This window comes from Arvicola amphibius, chromosome 3, assembly GCF_903992535.2.
Source record: "Arvicola amphibius chromosome 3, mArvAmp1.2, whole genome shotgun sequence".
NCBI classification, from domain to species: domain Eukaryota; kingdom Metazoa; phylum Chordata; class Mammalia; order Rodentia; family Cricetidae; genus Arvicola; species Arvicola amphibius.
In genome coordinates, this window is record NC_052049.1 from 74,274,428 (window position 1) to 74,292,161 (window position 17,734).

General features: G+C 34.6%; 1 protein-coding gene across 1 annotated transcript in view; it reads right to left on the reverse strand.

Annotated features, from left to right (window-relative positions):
• Window positions 1–652: 652 nt before the first annotated feature.
• Window positions 653–17,734, reverse strand: part of Gria4 (glutamate ionotropic receptor AMPA type subunit 4) — a 364,384-nt gene continuing 347,302 nt past the window's right edge. Inside the window, 3 exon segments of the mRNA XM_042054761.1 lie at window positions 653–817; window positions 6,116–6,250; window positions 8,993–9,107. Coding sequence (XP_041910695.1) covers window positions 653–817; window positions 6,116–6,250; window positions 8,993–9,107 — 415 coding nt within the window.

The following is a 17,734-nucleotide window of genomic DNA, read 5'->3' on the forward strand; positions in this document are numbered from 1 at the left end:
TTATTGCAATGTATTGTTCCCTAAGATGGTTAGAAAAAAGAATTGTGTTGTCCTCTACTGGATTTACTTCAGTTAAAAAGCAAGCATGTTTCAGTATTGTTTTATTTCCAAAGTAACTGTAAATACTTTCTTTAAATTTTGTTGTTTGTTCCCCCACAGGATTTACATGTTTATTATTTTCTTATCACATTTTAGTGACTGCATGTCTCAGCTGCAGATTATTCCATCGACTACATGGGTGTTGTGGAGACACAGGCTAGCAGGTTCCTTGACCTCTATTAACTGTTGAACCCCTTCCTGTGGTGAACATGGCCTTTCTGAGAAAGAACTTCACAGTATGATGCTCTAACTGGCCAGTCTGATTAGTTCTAAGTGCGCTCAAGTGAAATTCGTTGCTGTTAATACACCCGTCCCAGACACCCCCCACTCCTCTCCCAAAAAACTAAATTGTGAGTTTTCCTGATATAAAACCCGAGTCTGAATTTCCGTGCTGAACTCATGCACTGGTTATGTCCGACACTCAGAACGTCCTTCCTGCTCTCAGTCAAAGGATGTGTTAAACCAGGAACCACGCTGGACCCGTCTCTCCGAGCTGCATTTCCATCAGTCACCAACACAGTATAATTAAGGCACTCAATTATTTTTTTGGTTTTTATGGTAGGTCCGATGCAATGACAGCCAATCCCGAGCTTTGTCTAATTGCAGTTCCTGTGTGTACGGCCTTGGGGCAGTCGGGGGTCAGCACACGGCCGTTTTCTCCCACACTCCCAGTGATGGATAACCTGGCTTTGTTTCTTATGGCTTCGGAAAAAGTCAGCTGTGTTGCATGAAAAGGAAACAGAGAGGATGCCAGGTGTTATGATATTTCTCTCGCTTCAACAAAACGTGGCACATCAAACACCAAAATATCGATAATTAGACATCTGCATTTTTTTTTCATGTGCTTTTTGGTCAAATTGTTTGTAAGGGAAAGAAAATTTCAGATACAATAGGGGATGAATTAATTGGTCTAGAGTTTTAGGGCCTATATATTTAAAAGCTGTTTGAAAGATCACAAAATCTGGATTTTCTGAGCCAATCTGGATAGAAGAAACCTTTTCACTTGGTCTCTACAACCTAGTACTTCCAAAGAAGCTTCAGAGCTCTCTTCTGTTTTATGGGCATTCTATAAACCATAGTATTTTCTTGCTAGATGTTTTTCTGGTGCAAGGAATGGTTTTGTAAAGCACAGAAAATTGCTAAACTATAAATACACAGATTTCCTGTTTTCCTTGCACAGACCATTCACACGAGTTCCAGACATGACTCAGAACAGCACAGTTAGTGACATATAGTTCACTGTATGCCTGTTAGGAATCAAGGTTCATTTGTAAGTTTTATGCTTTAAGGAGGTGCATTGAAAGTAGGTATATTTGACAATGCACAGAAATGAATGGGGTCTTCTGGTGGCCCGTCTCTGAACACTCACTGAATCTTTATTTCCTGCCTTCTCAGGTAGCAGAAAATAGCACTCTTATAGAGGAGATGTTGGCTCTGTGATCATGTAAATCTGACTACTGTTTACATTTTACAGACTCCAAATCCTTCGTAGCCAAATAAATCCTAGAGTTAATAAGAGAAAAATAAGACAAAGGAGATGTCCCCTAAGCTTTGTGGTGACCAAGATGGGACCCCCACTTTCTTGCAACTCACAATGTATTTGTTTATTGAGAACTAAATTTTATCTAATTCCATAGGAAATTACATTCTAGTGTTTGATATGCTCTGGAAATTTAATGTTTGACTAATTTATGTGAATGAAATTCATTATTTTACTAAAAGCTGTTGGAGTAAAAATGTTAGAAATCATTCACCCTGATAATAACAGAAAGATGAACTCAAATAGCATAGAGTGATTTAACTATGATTAAAATAAAAGGTGAATATAACAGTAGTCAAAATGACTGAAGTAAAAAATGAATGCCTATTTTCATGATGAGGACTTAGGATAGGACTTTATAGAAACATCAAAAGCATTTGTATTTAGATACATTTGGCATATAATGAGGTTTTTAGGGAAATAACACTCTTTCTTGGTTAACTTCCATTAGTCCCTTGAAATCAAAATTTGATTTTTTAAAAACTACATTTATTACTAATTGTGTATGTGTTTGTGTGTGTATGTGTGCGTACGCATGTGGAGCGCGCGCGTGCACGTGTGTGTGTGTGTGTGTGTGTGTGTGTGTGTGCATGAACTCATGTCATGGCATGTGTGTGGAGGTCAGAAAATAACTTGTAGGAGTTGGTTCTCTTTCTTTCACCACGTAGGTCCTGGGCCTGAGCTTAGGTCATCAGGCTTTGCCCCAAGGGCTTTGACACCCTAAATCATCCCGGTGACCCTGAACTTCAGCTTTTATTTGCTACCTGAATAGCCACTCAGTAAATATTTGTCCAGTGGATGAATATTCAGACATGGGGGGATACTTTTCTTTGGATGTAAAGGGAAAAGGATAAAATTCCAAATAAACTTAATAAACTTTACTTTGCTGAGAGTTGAATTGAGGTGGGTTAGGAGGTGGGAAAGATCTAGGAAAATGGGGGAGAAAAACCATGATCAAAATACTTTGTATGAAAAAACTTATTTTTTAAAAAATAAAATTATAGAAAACCCTGAAGAACTACACACCGAAGAATGTGTTGAATATAAATTGTATCAAATAAAATAATAAGTGAAGATATTGCACATTTTTAAAATTATAATGAAACTGAAATACAGTATACCATCAAGGAAGCTAGAAATGGAGAAATTTAACTTCATAAGAACATGTGAAAGAGGGGGCATATAAGCCCAACACTCAGGAGGCAGAAGCATGGCTTCCTGAGTTTAATGCCAGCCTGGTCTGCAGAGTGAGTTCCAGGACAGCCAGGGATACACAAAGAAACCCTGTCTCAAAAAAAAAAAAAAATCCTCAAAAGACAAACATGTGAAATGACCCGTTCTTCAAGGCCCTCATGGCCTTGTCAGAGTCTTGCCTGGGAACTCAGAAGTAGACTGTACTTCCAAGTAATCTTGCTTTGAAAAGGGAGACACCTGTGAGATTCCTAGAGAGTAAGTGGTTATAACAAAAAAAAAATGAACAAAACAGTATTGTTTGCATCAAGAAGATGCAGCAAAAAACATTTTATTTAAGAAATATAACCCAGGATATGGGATTGGAGTTGCTGTAAAACTTTCAAATGCAATCTTTTCTTTCAGGGTTCGGTGTTTTTAGTGAAGAGCCAACAAAGGGAGTGGTAACATGGGATTGGTATGTATAATAAAAAAAGATAGTTTGTTTTCTTTTTTAAAAAATAAATAAAAAGAAAAAAGAAAAAAAAAACACATAGAACGTATTGTAAGCTGCCTAACAAGGGGAAATAAGAACCAATTAGTGGATGCCTAGCTGTTTGGAACACAGTAACTTTTAGAGGGGATATTTTGGAGTTTAGAATGAATTAATTCAGTTGCTGAAGAACATAGGATATAAGATTGTCTGTGAGTTCAAATAAGTGAATGTTTGTGTGTATAGTGTGAGTGTGTGTCTGTGTGTGTGTCCACAGAGGCTAGAAAAGGGTGTCAGAACCTTTGAAGCTGGGGCAATAGGTGTCTGGGAGCCATCTGATGTAGGTGCTGGGAACTGAGTGTTGGCCCTCTAATAGTGCGCTAGCCCTCCAAACATCTGAGCATCACTCTGGCCCCTAGCCACATTTCTAAGTAGATCTTATATGTATAAAGTTTCCAGAGTTTGATTTCAGAGGTGCCAGATGGCATCTAAATTAACAATCAATAATTATGTCAGCAGAACCCCCTTTCTTTCTTTTTATCTTCAAGACATAATATCTGTTCACAGCCAAGAGTAGCCTAAAATGTGCAGAAATCCACTTGTCTCAGAGTTTCAAATGTTAGGATTCTAGTCATAAGTGGCCATGTCTCTACAAAGTTTTTAAGAGGGAAAAACGTATCAGTTTGACAGTAAAATAAAAATTGTTTACTCTCAAGTCTTTGCTGCAGGTACAAATTATTTTTGCTTACTCTGAATGTTACTGTTATTAAAATAAAAAAATTACATATTTACATGACTATGAGTGCTTGGTCTATATTCAAAATGTGTTTTTTAAAAGGTCAAATTTAGCCTTAAAGGAGGTAACATTTGATGAACTTCAGTGACAGGCTTCAACTAAAAGAAAATTATGATGTAAAAGTTCTAACCTGGGAATGCTTAACTCTTTTCTTTAATAATTTACCAGACTTTGCAATAAATGCACTCACTGGTATTTCTTTAAATATTTTTGAATATTGCTTTTCCATCTTGGCTTTATCAAATGAATGGAATGAACAAGAAACTCACTTTTAGTAACACAAGAAATAAGATGCGTTATGAATTCATTCCAAATAACCCAGGTGAGATATTGCTCTTCCATTTGAAAAATTTCTCTTCAACTCAGCAAATATTAAGATAAAAGTATTTTCTTAATGGCCATCAACCTTGACACAGTCTCAGTTTATTTCCATGAATTTTCAAGTAGTTTCTCTTAAAGCACCTAACCATATTTGAAGATAAGCTCACGGTGCTTTATTGGAGTGAACTGAGGACTTAGCTTTCACAATTTTTAGAAAATTGAGAACAAATCAGCTGAAGCTGTCACTGTGCATGTGTGTTCAACCTTAGGATTCTAGAAAGTGGGGAGAACCTGTCTTGATCACCAGGGTGGTTTCTTTCTTTCCTTTCAGAAAGTAGCACACAATTCAGAAGTTTCTGTCATTAAATATCAAATCAACCATGTTTTCTTGCACAACTTCAAATATACATATTAGTAAATATTTTTTTGTCTTGACTTTCAGCTGCCTCAAGTATGTCTCATTTATTATGCAATCTAAACAAAAGCTGATTCATTAGGCGATTATATATGATTTTAGAAAATGATTTTGTCAGAGTTTTGGTTTCAGAAGAGCAATACTAAATCCATTAGGGTCTTATTTTAAAACCACCTTTGATCATTAGAGAAAACAAGTGGATGTTTAGATTCTGAAAAGTTAACTTCCATCTGTACTTCCTGGAATGTATATCATTTTTATTGTGACATGAGGAGAGTGTATAAGTATGGCTATGTGGCTTTTTAAAAAGAAACCAAAGTGGAAAAAAATGGGGAAAATGTATAATAACTCACTGAAATATTTCATTTTTCTCTAACATATATATGTGTGTATATGTTATCTATATATACGTTTTATATATATATATATATATATATATATATATATATATATATATATATATATATCTGTATGCGTGTGTGTGTGTGTGTGTCTGTATCTGAAATTTTTGATGGAGAAATGGAGAAGCGCTGGATTGTTTAGAATGCTTCAGTAATAAGTGAATTTGTATAAGTTGAATCTCATTTAATAAATGTGTATCATAACCAAAATGAACAAACAATAGGGATTAATGCATTTAAGTAAAGAAATATGACTAGCCAATGGAAGACATGTTAGATTAGAGCAAAATTCATGCAGTCCTTACGATGGGGATCCTTTATATGTATTTTTTGTTTAAAAAACATTGTAACCTTATCAAAACCAGGCAACTTCCTAGGTTTTTTTTTAATCAATTAAAATATGTTTTGCTCTTATTTTCTTTGCATTTATGAGTTGTCATAGAAATTTAGCTGGTCTCTGCTTAGGGAAGCTCAGATGGAATTTCAATTTTCTCTGATTTGGGGGAAATCACGCTGTTTCCATCGATTTGTGGAGCAATTCTAATTTGTTTTCATGTTCTGACCATTACAATGCAGATATCTATTGGCAACATAAAGTTCAAACAGAACATCTGCAGCCAACAAAAACAGAACCACTGAGCACTGAAAATGTCAAAAATAGAAAGCTCTAAGTAAAAGCAAGCAGTACCACCACTGGACAAGACAGGTCACAACACTGCGTTCACAGGATGCAGCCCCCACTCACTGGTGTAGGCCCTAAGTCCTACCCCTAAATTTTAATACTTTCGGTTCCATATACGTTGTAACCTTCTCTATAGGTTGCTAAATTGTGGGTATTCTGCGAGGAAGTTGGGTTAAAAGTCTGTGCACTCTTTGCCACCTTCATTCTCTTCGCCTCTGCCCTGGACTTGTAACAGAACTCTATCAAAGCCACCAGCATTGCCAAGCCCAAGCCGCCAACCAGAATGTAGAAGACGCCTGCTACGTTGCTCAGGCTCAAGGCACTCGTCTTGTCCTAGGGAGGATAAAGAGACTTCAGTTAACTATGGGAATGTCACACAGAAAAGGTAAAAGAACATATACATTCAAATCAGCCTATTAAAAGAAATGCTTAATTGTACTGGGAACTATTACAGGTTAAGTCACTGATGCAGGTATATAGATGTAAACATAAAGCTTATAGCTCTTGGGAAAAGAAAATTATAATAATTACCAATAAATTAATATAATTACATTCAATAAAATCCAAACATTTTATCATTACTAAATATGTAAAGAAAATCACTATACTAAACCATGTAAAAGCATTCATATATTTACATAGGGAGGCAGAAGAGGTCTTATTTAGACTTTGAAAATGTCATGCTCAGAATATGTGGAAGAAAATCTTTGGGCTTTACATCCTTTAAAACACATTTTTTAGTGTTTAATACTTCTCTTGGATAGTTATCATGCCACATTTCTTAATTACAGGATTAAGGGTCTTTAGGTTATCAGTGTCACATTGTTAACTTATTAAGTGTGTAAATAATAAGGCATTACGGCATGCATCATTTATTATTCCAGTGTGTTCGCAGGAGAACCTCATGAGCAATTTTGAATTTTCTATACTACTTAACAATATTATGTGCAATATAGTGTTGTATATACAACATATAAAATACAAATAAATATATACTATTTAGCAACATGCATAATTTTATGTATTTTAAAGTTTTTCATTTAATTTGATGCTTATTTTTTGAAGCAGGGTCTTATGTAGCCTAGATTGGCTCACTATAGAGCTAAGGGTAGCTTTGACTCCTTACTGACTGTCTCTACCTCTGAAGTTCTGGGAATACAGGTTTATGTCATTACTTATGGATTTTTGAAGACAATTTTCTATAAAATACATACAAATTGAGAAACAAACTATGTATGGTCATATTTATAAATGCTTTTACTGATTGGAAATTATAATCCCATTGACACTTAAAATGCTTAATAGTCAATATGTTAGGCATATTATAGTTCAGAACCCCATTATATATATATATATATATATATATATATATATATATATATATATATATATAATCTTATTTTTATATCTGGGAATAGTCTGAAAGATATTAAATTGTGACAGTAACTTAAAATTGCCATAACTATTAATATATTTATAATATAACACTATTGTAAAAAAATTTAGTAAGACACCCTGAAAGGTGTTTTGTGGCCACCATCTATCCCACAATAGCTTGCATGCAAAATTTATCTAAGTTCTCCAGTAGTTATATAAGAAAAGTATTTAAGTCAAGTGATACATTTATATATTTATATCTCTCTCTTTATATATGTATTTGTATGCTTAGTCATGTTATTTTAAGGTTACATGGTTTTAATTATTGTGTTTGTCTTATTTTACGGCAGGACACAAGGTGACAATTTCATTATATGGTCAAAGCTTGTCTCATTTTACTCTGTTTCAAAGGTAGACAAAAATTATTAACTGTGTGTAAGGTTTGAAAGATGACCTATTAAACTGACATTGCTTTCTAAAAATAATAGAAACTCTGCAAATGTTACTTGTTTCAATATCTTAGAATAAACAGCAGCTCCTTTTCTTTCTAAAATGCTATACTGAAAAAGTTTAAAAAAAAATTAAAAAATCTTCAATAGGACAATAGGAGCAAACACACACACACACACACACACACACACACACACACACACACACACACATATTCCTGAGTGCTGGGATTAAAGGTATGTGCCACTACTCCCCAGCCTTTCTTAGATATATTCTATTAGTATGTATAGGTATGCTGAATCACTGATAAATGTGATCTTTTTTCCAATTATAATAAACATGTAACTTTACACTCTGCAAAATCAGCCTATATATTTCTGAATTTCTCTGTAAAGAATTCATGAGTTGGAACTGTAGAGTGGTCAGTGGTTAAGAGTACTGTCTGTTTTTCCATAGGATGTGGTTTCCATTTCTAGCACCCACACAGCAACTAACAACTAAGTGTCTGTAACTCCAGTTCCAGGGTATCCAATGCCATCTTTTGGTCTCTAAGAATGCAGGAACAGACATGCAAGCAAAACACCCATACACATAAAGATAAATAAATCTTTAAAAATAAATCCAAGAGCAAAAGATCTTAGGACTTGTGGACATACAGTGTCAATACTGATTTTTAAAAATAATCTCTATTGAGATAATAGATCTGGAAGCTCATTTTATTGATTTGTCAGACCATAAATGTGACTGGCCTCTTTGAACTAAGGCAGAATGCTTGTCATTGTGGTGCCATGACCCTGAACTTTATTTAATATATTTTTCTGGATAGCTGCTGATCAATTTCTCATTCCTGTTTTGGAAATCACCTTTTAAATATACACTTTATGGTTTCCTTTTCCAAAACACAAAGTTAACTGACAAAGATTAGTGATAAAGAAGTTGGAGACTAATATAATTTTCTAATAATGTATATATAATAGTTAATATTATCTGTTATAATATATAAGATAGCTCTGTTATTATATATAATAGTTACTATATAAGGGTTAATCTTAGTTTATTTTAATCTTTACTACTGAGGAGCAGTTTATTTCTTTTGACAGCATCTGTGCTGAAGTTTATGGCATTAAGTTCAAATTTAGGCAATGGACAGAAAAGTTCAGTGCTTAAGGCTTCATAAGCTTTGGACAATTGATCCCAGTTACTGTTTGTTTTACACACAAGAAGAGTCCCCAAACTGCAATGACTGACCTTGCTTCCCGAGTCCTTGGGTCCACATTCACCTTTATCGTACCACCATTTGTTTTTCAGCTTGTCTAAGACGCCTGCCTCACTGAGTTTCAAAACGGCAAGGTTTACAGGAGTTCTTCACGTGGAAAATAACATAAATAACATTATATATGTTATTTTATGTTATTCAAGTAAAACTACATTAGAATCACATGGCAAAGTGACGGAGCAAAGGCCACAGTAGGTTGTATGTCTTGAACTGTAGGCCCAGGTTTAGAATCAGACATAAAACTGGGGCCTGCTCCATCGCTTTATGTAACAGGCACATACTGCTAAAGAGGATTTTTAAATAAAAATATATGCAATTACTGTGAATCCAAAACTATTGGCTGGTTGAGTTTCAAAATCAGTTGTAATTTTCCCCCATACACGTGGAAAGCAATTGGAATCCAAAACCGTCTTACTTTTCTCCTTCAAAATCAATAGAGATAACATCAAGTTAAGTAGAAGCTATAGTCATTCACTATGATTTAGCTAGTGAGATTTTACTTACTTTCTAAGAATATGTGGATGGTGTCTATCAATAAATTGACTGCATAGTAAGTTCATACAAGGAGAATGGTGTCACCAGTATTATTGGCCAACGACAGGTTTAGGTAGTAGAAGGTCTTTACATGATATGTAAATTGCTGGTTTACAGTATGAGGCTACACTTGCATTTTCCTTCTAAATCACAGAATTGACCTTAAATGACATCACCATAAGCAATCATCTGTCTTGAGTCTACCATATTAACATAACTAAACTTTATAGTTAAGTGATTACAATTATTACAAACAAGCTAGTGATGTTTTATAACAGATTTGTCTGCCATCTTCGATTCCTTCAGTGTTAAATATATAGAATATCTTAGAATGGAAGACTTCAGCTCTCCCTCAACACTCGTAGTTGGAAAAAATAAAAGGATTCTCTTAGTTTTTCCTTCTCATGAGATAAGAGGAAAGTAGGCAGAATGGGTGGACAGTAGTAATTCTGGGGTCTTCTCTTGCTAAGTATTTGTGGCTGGTGGCTTTTGAGTCCTTCTTCTGGAGATGGTCTGAGTTCCTCTGGACATCGTTAAAGTTGTCATTTTTGCCTTACCATTCTGGTGTCTTGTGCTTCACTTCTAAGAATTGCTGAACACATTTGATAAAATACAGCATGCCATTTACTTCCTTACTAGAAGATTAATTCCATTTACTCAGTATAAACCTGAACAGTGTACTTATATTCATGATGATGGTAGCTGTCCTGGTTAGTAATTTGTCAACTTGACACAGCTAGAATTTTCTGGGAAGAGGAACTATAAAAGAGATAATCTGCCTCTATCAGATTGCCTGCAGGCAAGTTTATAGGGCATTTTATTGAATTCATACTAAGATATTATTAACCTTTAGACCTCAACGACCTTATTCTCTTGGTGTAAACCTTACACGTATATGAAAACTAAACTCCCAAGGGAAAACAGAACATACTGAAATTTCATTTTAGGTGAGTATTTTATGTTAAATTTTAAAACACTTTGGAGCATTCCCTGTCAAGACTTAAAATAATGGTTTGGAACACAACTTCTCATTTATATTTGTGAATACTATAATAATACATACTAAAAGAACAAAAGTTTGTTTTTAGGAAAAATAAAGTTAGATACACACTTATTCTGAGAGCACAAGTGCTTACTCAGGTCTGTGATATCTCACATGTGTGACATGGACCCAGTTGTTAAATTCCTCATTTAATTAAGCCATAATGATTAATTAATTAAGCCATAATGATTTTTGTTGTGTAGATTTCCCGACCCACACAGATTTGTATTTTCTTTGTTTTCCTCTGGATAATCTTTCTTGTAGCCTAAAATAGAACTGGTATTTATGTTTGTAGAAAAATAATCCATGAAGCATTGTTATATGTTTTAAGATTGTGATTATAAAATTTTCAAACAGAATTTTTTCTGAATATAACACATACATTTTAAGTTTCCTGGTGTTATTACAGCACATTTTTCTGACATTTCTAATTTCCACAAAGGAATACTTTTGTCTCCAAACATAAATATATTTATGTGTTTAGGAAAATTATGAGAAAATTCTAGGGAAGTTAGAGTCAAAAAATAAAATGAATTTATTTATTACTTTTTAATCTAATGCCATAACTTAAATGTGATTTGCTTCCCCAGACTCATTAAGGGTTAATCCCTCAATGTAATTTCACTGTGGTGGCAGGTTCTTTAAGAGGTCTGTGTGTTCATAGGGGTTTGAGTCTGTTACTGGAAGCTTTGAGGGGTTGGATTGGTCCTCAGAAAAGCAGGCTGTTACTAAGAGAGCAGCCCTAATATCTCCATGTTCTCTCCTCTCCTATCTGGTCTCTCCTGGTTTGGTTCTCACCCCTTCTGCCTCTTATTTTTTTATACCCTCCTCTGCCATATGATGTCATCTGCCATTGTGATGTATTCAGAACTTCGCCCATTCCTTTTGGACGTTGTGCTTTCTTTATCAATTACTTAAGATCAGACACTATGTTATAGCATCAGAGAGAGGATTAAGAGAGATGGTATCTGGAATCATGGCAAAATATTTATTCCACAAATATTTATGTGGTCTCATGAGAAAATGTACAATTCATTCAGGAACCTGAAGACAGGATAGAAGTAGGATGTCTTCTTATTAAGGGATGGGAAGCATTCTTGTACTTTTCTGGATTAAGTAAAATCTATGCTTTTAAAGGTATAATTTAAAGTTTTAATTATGTTTTTAGGGGTTGAAGGTAGATTCTCAGTCACAATTTCCTATCTAGGTATTGTTTTCTTTATCTACACACATGCACGCACACACATACACACACAAACACACACATACACACACGCACGCACACACATACACACACAAACACACACACATGCACACACACACACACACACACACATTCTGGGTCACTAGTTAGAATACCTCCTAATCATGAACTTTCTTATTTTTCTTTGAAAGAATTAATTAGAAATGAGAAAGAGTGATGAGGCAGAAATTATGGTGTGTGTGAGATGAAGACAAAGATGAGTTCATATTACCTTGTAGTCTTAATGTTTCCTGACTCATCCCTTAATGGAAAGCAAAGTAATTATGTAAACCACATAATTGTGCATTGTAATGCTTTGTCTAGGGAAAGCTGTCTGGTCAGAATGCTATCAAATTAAGGTGGAGTCAAGTTATTGATATTAATTGGAAATTTGGTAGAAGTTTGGTCATTCATTAATGTAGAAAACAAGTCAGCTTTGCCTTTTCTCCCCTTTTTACTCAACACTACACCATTCTTTTTGTTTGTTCTGTTTTGTTTTTCGAGACAGGGTTTCGCTTTAGTTTTAGAGCCTGTCCTGGAACTAGCTCTTGTAGACCAGGCTGGCCTCAAACTCACAGAGATCCACCTGCCTCTGCCTCCCAAGTGCTGGGATTAAAGGTGTGGGCCACCACTGCCTGGCTCACTACATCATTCTTTCAGAGACCTCCTGCTTTCCAAAACCAGCTCTGTAAGATTCCATTTCCTTAAAGCCAAAGGTTCCCACCTTTTCACCAGGGTTATGAGTGTTTCACCAAATTAATAACAGTTGCAAATATTTTTGTTTTGACAGTAATTGCATATTTGAGATGTAAAAAGATGTTAAAGGTATTTGACTGACAGTCCATCTATGAGCAGATATACCATAAGTCTCCTAGCAGATGCACCTATTACTTGACATACTGTTTACCCGCTTGGTGACATTGAGGCTAACCTTGGAGTCACCTCCCCCGCTGCCACATTCTCCTTTGTCGTACCACCATTTGTTTTTCAATTTGTCCAAGAGGCCTTGTTCATTCAGTTTTAAAACTGCGAGGTTAACAGCATTTCTTGAAACGATAAAACATATTTTGTAAGAAACTGTAGCGCTGTTAAGATGTTAGAAGGAATGAGGCTTAGCTCTTTTATAAGCTTCCCCCAAACGCTAAATAAACCTCTCATTTGCTATCTGGCAGCTCCGTACACAGCACTCCAAATGGAATGCAACTGCAACTCATTCAAAAGCACTCAACCTGCAGTACTTGGTGCACATTGACTCAGGTTGGTTATTGCCTGATAACTGATTACATTGATTTTTTTTTTTTGTAAAACTATGATAAACTTGTATTTACTAATAATGGTGAAATAATTACACCTTGAATTCCTTTGCTTCTAACAATGTCAATGACCCAAAAGAGACTGAAATAAAAATTCATTCCTTGAAGAAAAATAAAATGTCATTTAAAAAGCCAACAACAACAAAAACCACAACAAAACCTGCTAATCCGGTACTGAGCTTCTATTCATAAAGAATATGGCCTGATTATTCTTCCCTCTATTGTTTGTGGGGCTTATTGACTCAGTGCTTCGAATTCTCTCAGAATTGCAGATTTCCAGGCTCTTTGAGTTTCATGAGGCTAGGAAGGAGACAGCGACATCTCTTAGGGGTGTTCTCATGTCAAATTTGGGTTTGTTCCTAACTGGAGGCAATTTAGAATCAGAATGATGAATCCATTTTGATTGTTTAAATTAGCGACTGAACCCCAGTACATCACTCTGCATCTTTACCCAAACTATTCTGGATTAGATTTTGTGTACTTTTAGTGTCTCTGTGGAGGAATAGCAGAAGTGTATTCTATTCTAATTATTCTCCAAGAGTCTTTAAAACGGTCATAAGATGTTTGCCTTCCACATGTTTGGTTTCTTCTGTTTTTACAGTACAGTTTATACAGGACTCATTGACTCTTTCAAGAGGACTTCTCAGTGTTTAACTAGAATTTTGTTAAATCTTAGGAGTGGCTTAATCTACTCTGGAAATGTGGACACAAATGTTCTGTCTTTGTTGTTTGGGAAGCACTAAGTTTGGTGATTTCTTAAAGCCAAATAAAATATCAGTCAAATAAAAACATATATATATATATATATATATATATATATATATATATTCAGCATGATTTAACAGTAAAATATCATTTAACTGCTTAACAACAGTTTTTGGCTATTTTAACACTAAACTATCTGTTCATATGCTTATTCTCTTAAAATGTGTACCTGGTATTTCAGGAAAATGATTTGCTTTTCCATTTCTGGATTGGAAAGTGTACTTTTCCTGACAAAACTATGCCTGGGTTTAAGAGTTATATTGCCATTTCTTAAATGCTGATTAAATAATTAGCTCTTCCTGATTTCAGAAGAAAGTATGTATTAGTAGAGTAAAATTATTACCATATTTTCTAAATTGAGCAATGTCATATAGCCAATATTATCACCAAGAGGATCAAATTAAAATGCATGTATGCATGCATACACAGTCAGTGAAGATAAGAAATGTCTTTTTTTTTTTTTGGTTTTTTGAGACAGGGTTCCTATGAAAAAATGTCTAAGTTTTTAAAAAATCTATTGTGAAGAAAAAACAAACTTAAATTTGTTTAGCTTTTTAAAAAATAAATTCCACAAAAATGGCAAGTTTGACTTCAGTGAATGAAAACTATTTAAGTCTTGTATTTAGGAACTATTCTTATTATATAATTAGTTTTAAATTCATATTAGTTTGAATTTTAAAAATGCAGTGGTATCTCAATTATTTCATATGTCGGTTCATACATTCTTTTGATTAAAAGTAAAATCATTTCATGAGAGGGTTATTTAACAGAGTTATTAGTCATACCCAAAGACAGTTTCACAGCACAATAGAAAATAAAAGAATCAAACAAAAAGGCAAAATAAAGAAATGAATAAAGAAAATAAATCTGTATGTTGTGAAGATATTGTTTGGAATCAAACTGTATGCAAAATTATTCTCAGATTTTTCTTTCTCATTCCATCAGAGGCCATGTAAAAACAATTTAGTTTCACACTGCTGTCCATACATATACATCTCTACTCGATTGATAAGATATAAACACTTGACCAATAGTTAAACAACTGCCCAGTTCACAACTAACACACACACTTCCCTTGTAGAAGCTTGTGGTTCCTTGGTAAAGTCTACTTAATACCAGTATGTATGCAATTTACTTTCTTCAATAATACAGTGTGGAAGAAATAAAATGTCCTTACTATTTAGATAGTGTATTTAGTATGCCAAAAATTTTTCAAGTTAATTTACAACTATGTGACAAAAGAAGTTATGTTCTTATGTAATAAATTTGTGTTGTTTCAACACCTCCTTGTATTGCTATTTAAACTGCAATGTAAACCATGTGCATATGCATCGTTTTGAATCTGTTCTGTCTTATGAAATGAATTACTTTTTTTTTTAAAGATTTATTCATTTATTATGTATACAGTATTCTTAGTATTCTGCACATATGCCTGCAGGCCAGAAGAGAGCACCAGATCTCATTACAGATGGTTGTAAGCCACCATGTGGTTGCTGGGAATTGAACTCAGGACCTTTGGAAGAGCAAGCAGTGCTCTTAACCACTGAGCCATCTCTCCAGCCCGAAATGAATTACTTTTATAATTAGCAAGGATAACAATCATCAGATGAGCTAAAATATGTAACATTCCTTCACTAATTTTACGAGAGCAGTTAAAAGTACTTTTTATTCAGCTGAAGTGTTAAAAGAACCACTAAGGAAAGGTGGTAACCGTGACTGTAGAGGTCATTAAGCATCAGGTTAGTCAGGAACAGATAAAGTAAATCCTTGCTGTCAAGTATATTATTTCTGTGTGGGAAACTCATTCACACATTCCAGACGTTGTCTCCAAAACCAGTATGATAAACACTTATTGATTGTCAGGGATATACTTGCTGAATTAAGCATCAAGAAAGCTGTGATGGCTGCTTTGCAGAACAGATGAGGAGAGTGGAAATTTCTTGTATTAATTATCCCTTTGTATTGAATGCAGCTTAAAGTCAAAAGAAAATAAATGATTTTTCTGTTATAAAGAAAAGGTGGTGGTGGTAGAAAAATAACCTTTGGATACATTCTTGCTGGATAGAAGAGCTTCATTTAGGACTCCAGGTTTGTAGATGACAGATTTTGTGGGCTCAAATAGGACCCACCTAAGTCACTCATTTGCCTCATCTATTATGCCTCAGGGGAAGTTAAGAAAGAACTACTCTCCAAGGACATTCCCCAGAAGTTTGAACTACTGATAGGGAATGTGACTGCATGGAAAGAGACACAAATCCCTGCCTAAATTCTAGGACTTCTAGAAAGTTTTAAGGGGTTTGATTCCTGGAACTACTCTGCCAATTTGAGAATTTGAAAATTCACCCTATTGACCTTATTTTTCAGACTCCAATAATTGATAACAAATGCTTTTGTTATTACTGAAGAGACACATAAAACCAAGTGCAGAATGAGAATTAGCAGGTGCAGATATTTGTACTTCCTCATGTTGAGGAGTCTAATGCAAGCAAACTTTATCCAGTACCAGGCACGTTTATCCTAGGTTAAGATAGTTAACTTTTCTCGTGTGACTCCACAAATGATTTCTCATCAACTTCTATGGATTTGGATATGCATGCTCTTGTAGTTACTGCCTGATTCTTATTTGTAATCAATTTATCCTGCAGTGTAGTTTGTTTCTCTGTTGGTGAGGTATTGAAGTGTACAGCTGATACCATGTCTACCTAAATAAATGGAGCAAATTTTCAATGCTTATGTTTGGTAAAGTATTGTATTTGGGGTGGAGTTATATGGTGTGTGTGTGTGGGGTGTGTGTGTGTGTGTGTGTGTGTGAGAGAGAGAGAGAGAGAGAGAGAGAGAGAGAGAGAGAGAGAGAGAGAGAGAGAGAGAGCTCACTGGTCTTAAATTTGTATATGTAAATGTGTGAGGAGGAGGATGTTAGGACTTTTCTACTAGAGTTAGTAAGCTAATGGCTCACAAAACCTAGCCATTTCATTGTCTCTGAACTGTACAGAGGTACATGGCCATACCCAGACATTTATTTTTAATGTGGGTGCTGGAATTTGTATCAAGTTACTCATGCTTGCCTAGCAAGCACTCTTACCCCCTTTATCCCTTCTCCAAACCAAAATTGTATAATTTTAAAATTAAAATACAGTCACAGTAATGATTCAGTAAAATTGAATGTAAAATGATACAGATCCTTAGATTTAATAAATGTTTTTCAGTGGAGAATTGAAGTCATATATTGTTTGTAGATGAATAATTTTCAATAATTTCTTTACTCTAGCTGAAAGGAATTCAGTGCCATTTCACTTAACAAAGAAACATTTCATTATTGTCTAAGATGCCATAATCAATGCAGCTCACAGTCTTTTGTCCTATACTGTAAGACACCAGTACTTTATGATCCTGGTGTGGAAGGACCCCTTTATTAAATACACATGAAAAACACCTCTCTTCAGCTTTAAGTTTCTGATGTCTTTGCTGAAGAGTTTTCTTCATATTATATCTTGATGCAACTTAAACACCTGGCATTGTAGTGCCTACAGCATTCATTTAGATCAGTTTTTCCAAAGACTCCAACAAATTCTAAAATATATGTTTTCAAAAGCCATCAAACTTGTGTGAACTAATAAGAAATTATATGAAAGATGAAATTTATTTGGAGCCAGCCACAAATTTTAAGCAATCTCTAACAGAAAAAATGCAAAAAAATCACAGGAAAGTAATTCAATCTTATATGGCACTAACTAACCTGGTGAGTTCAAACATTTCAAGCTCATTTTTAAATTTATATTGAAAGATGAAAAATAAGTTGATGTACAGTATAGCCAAA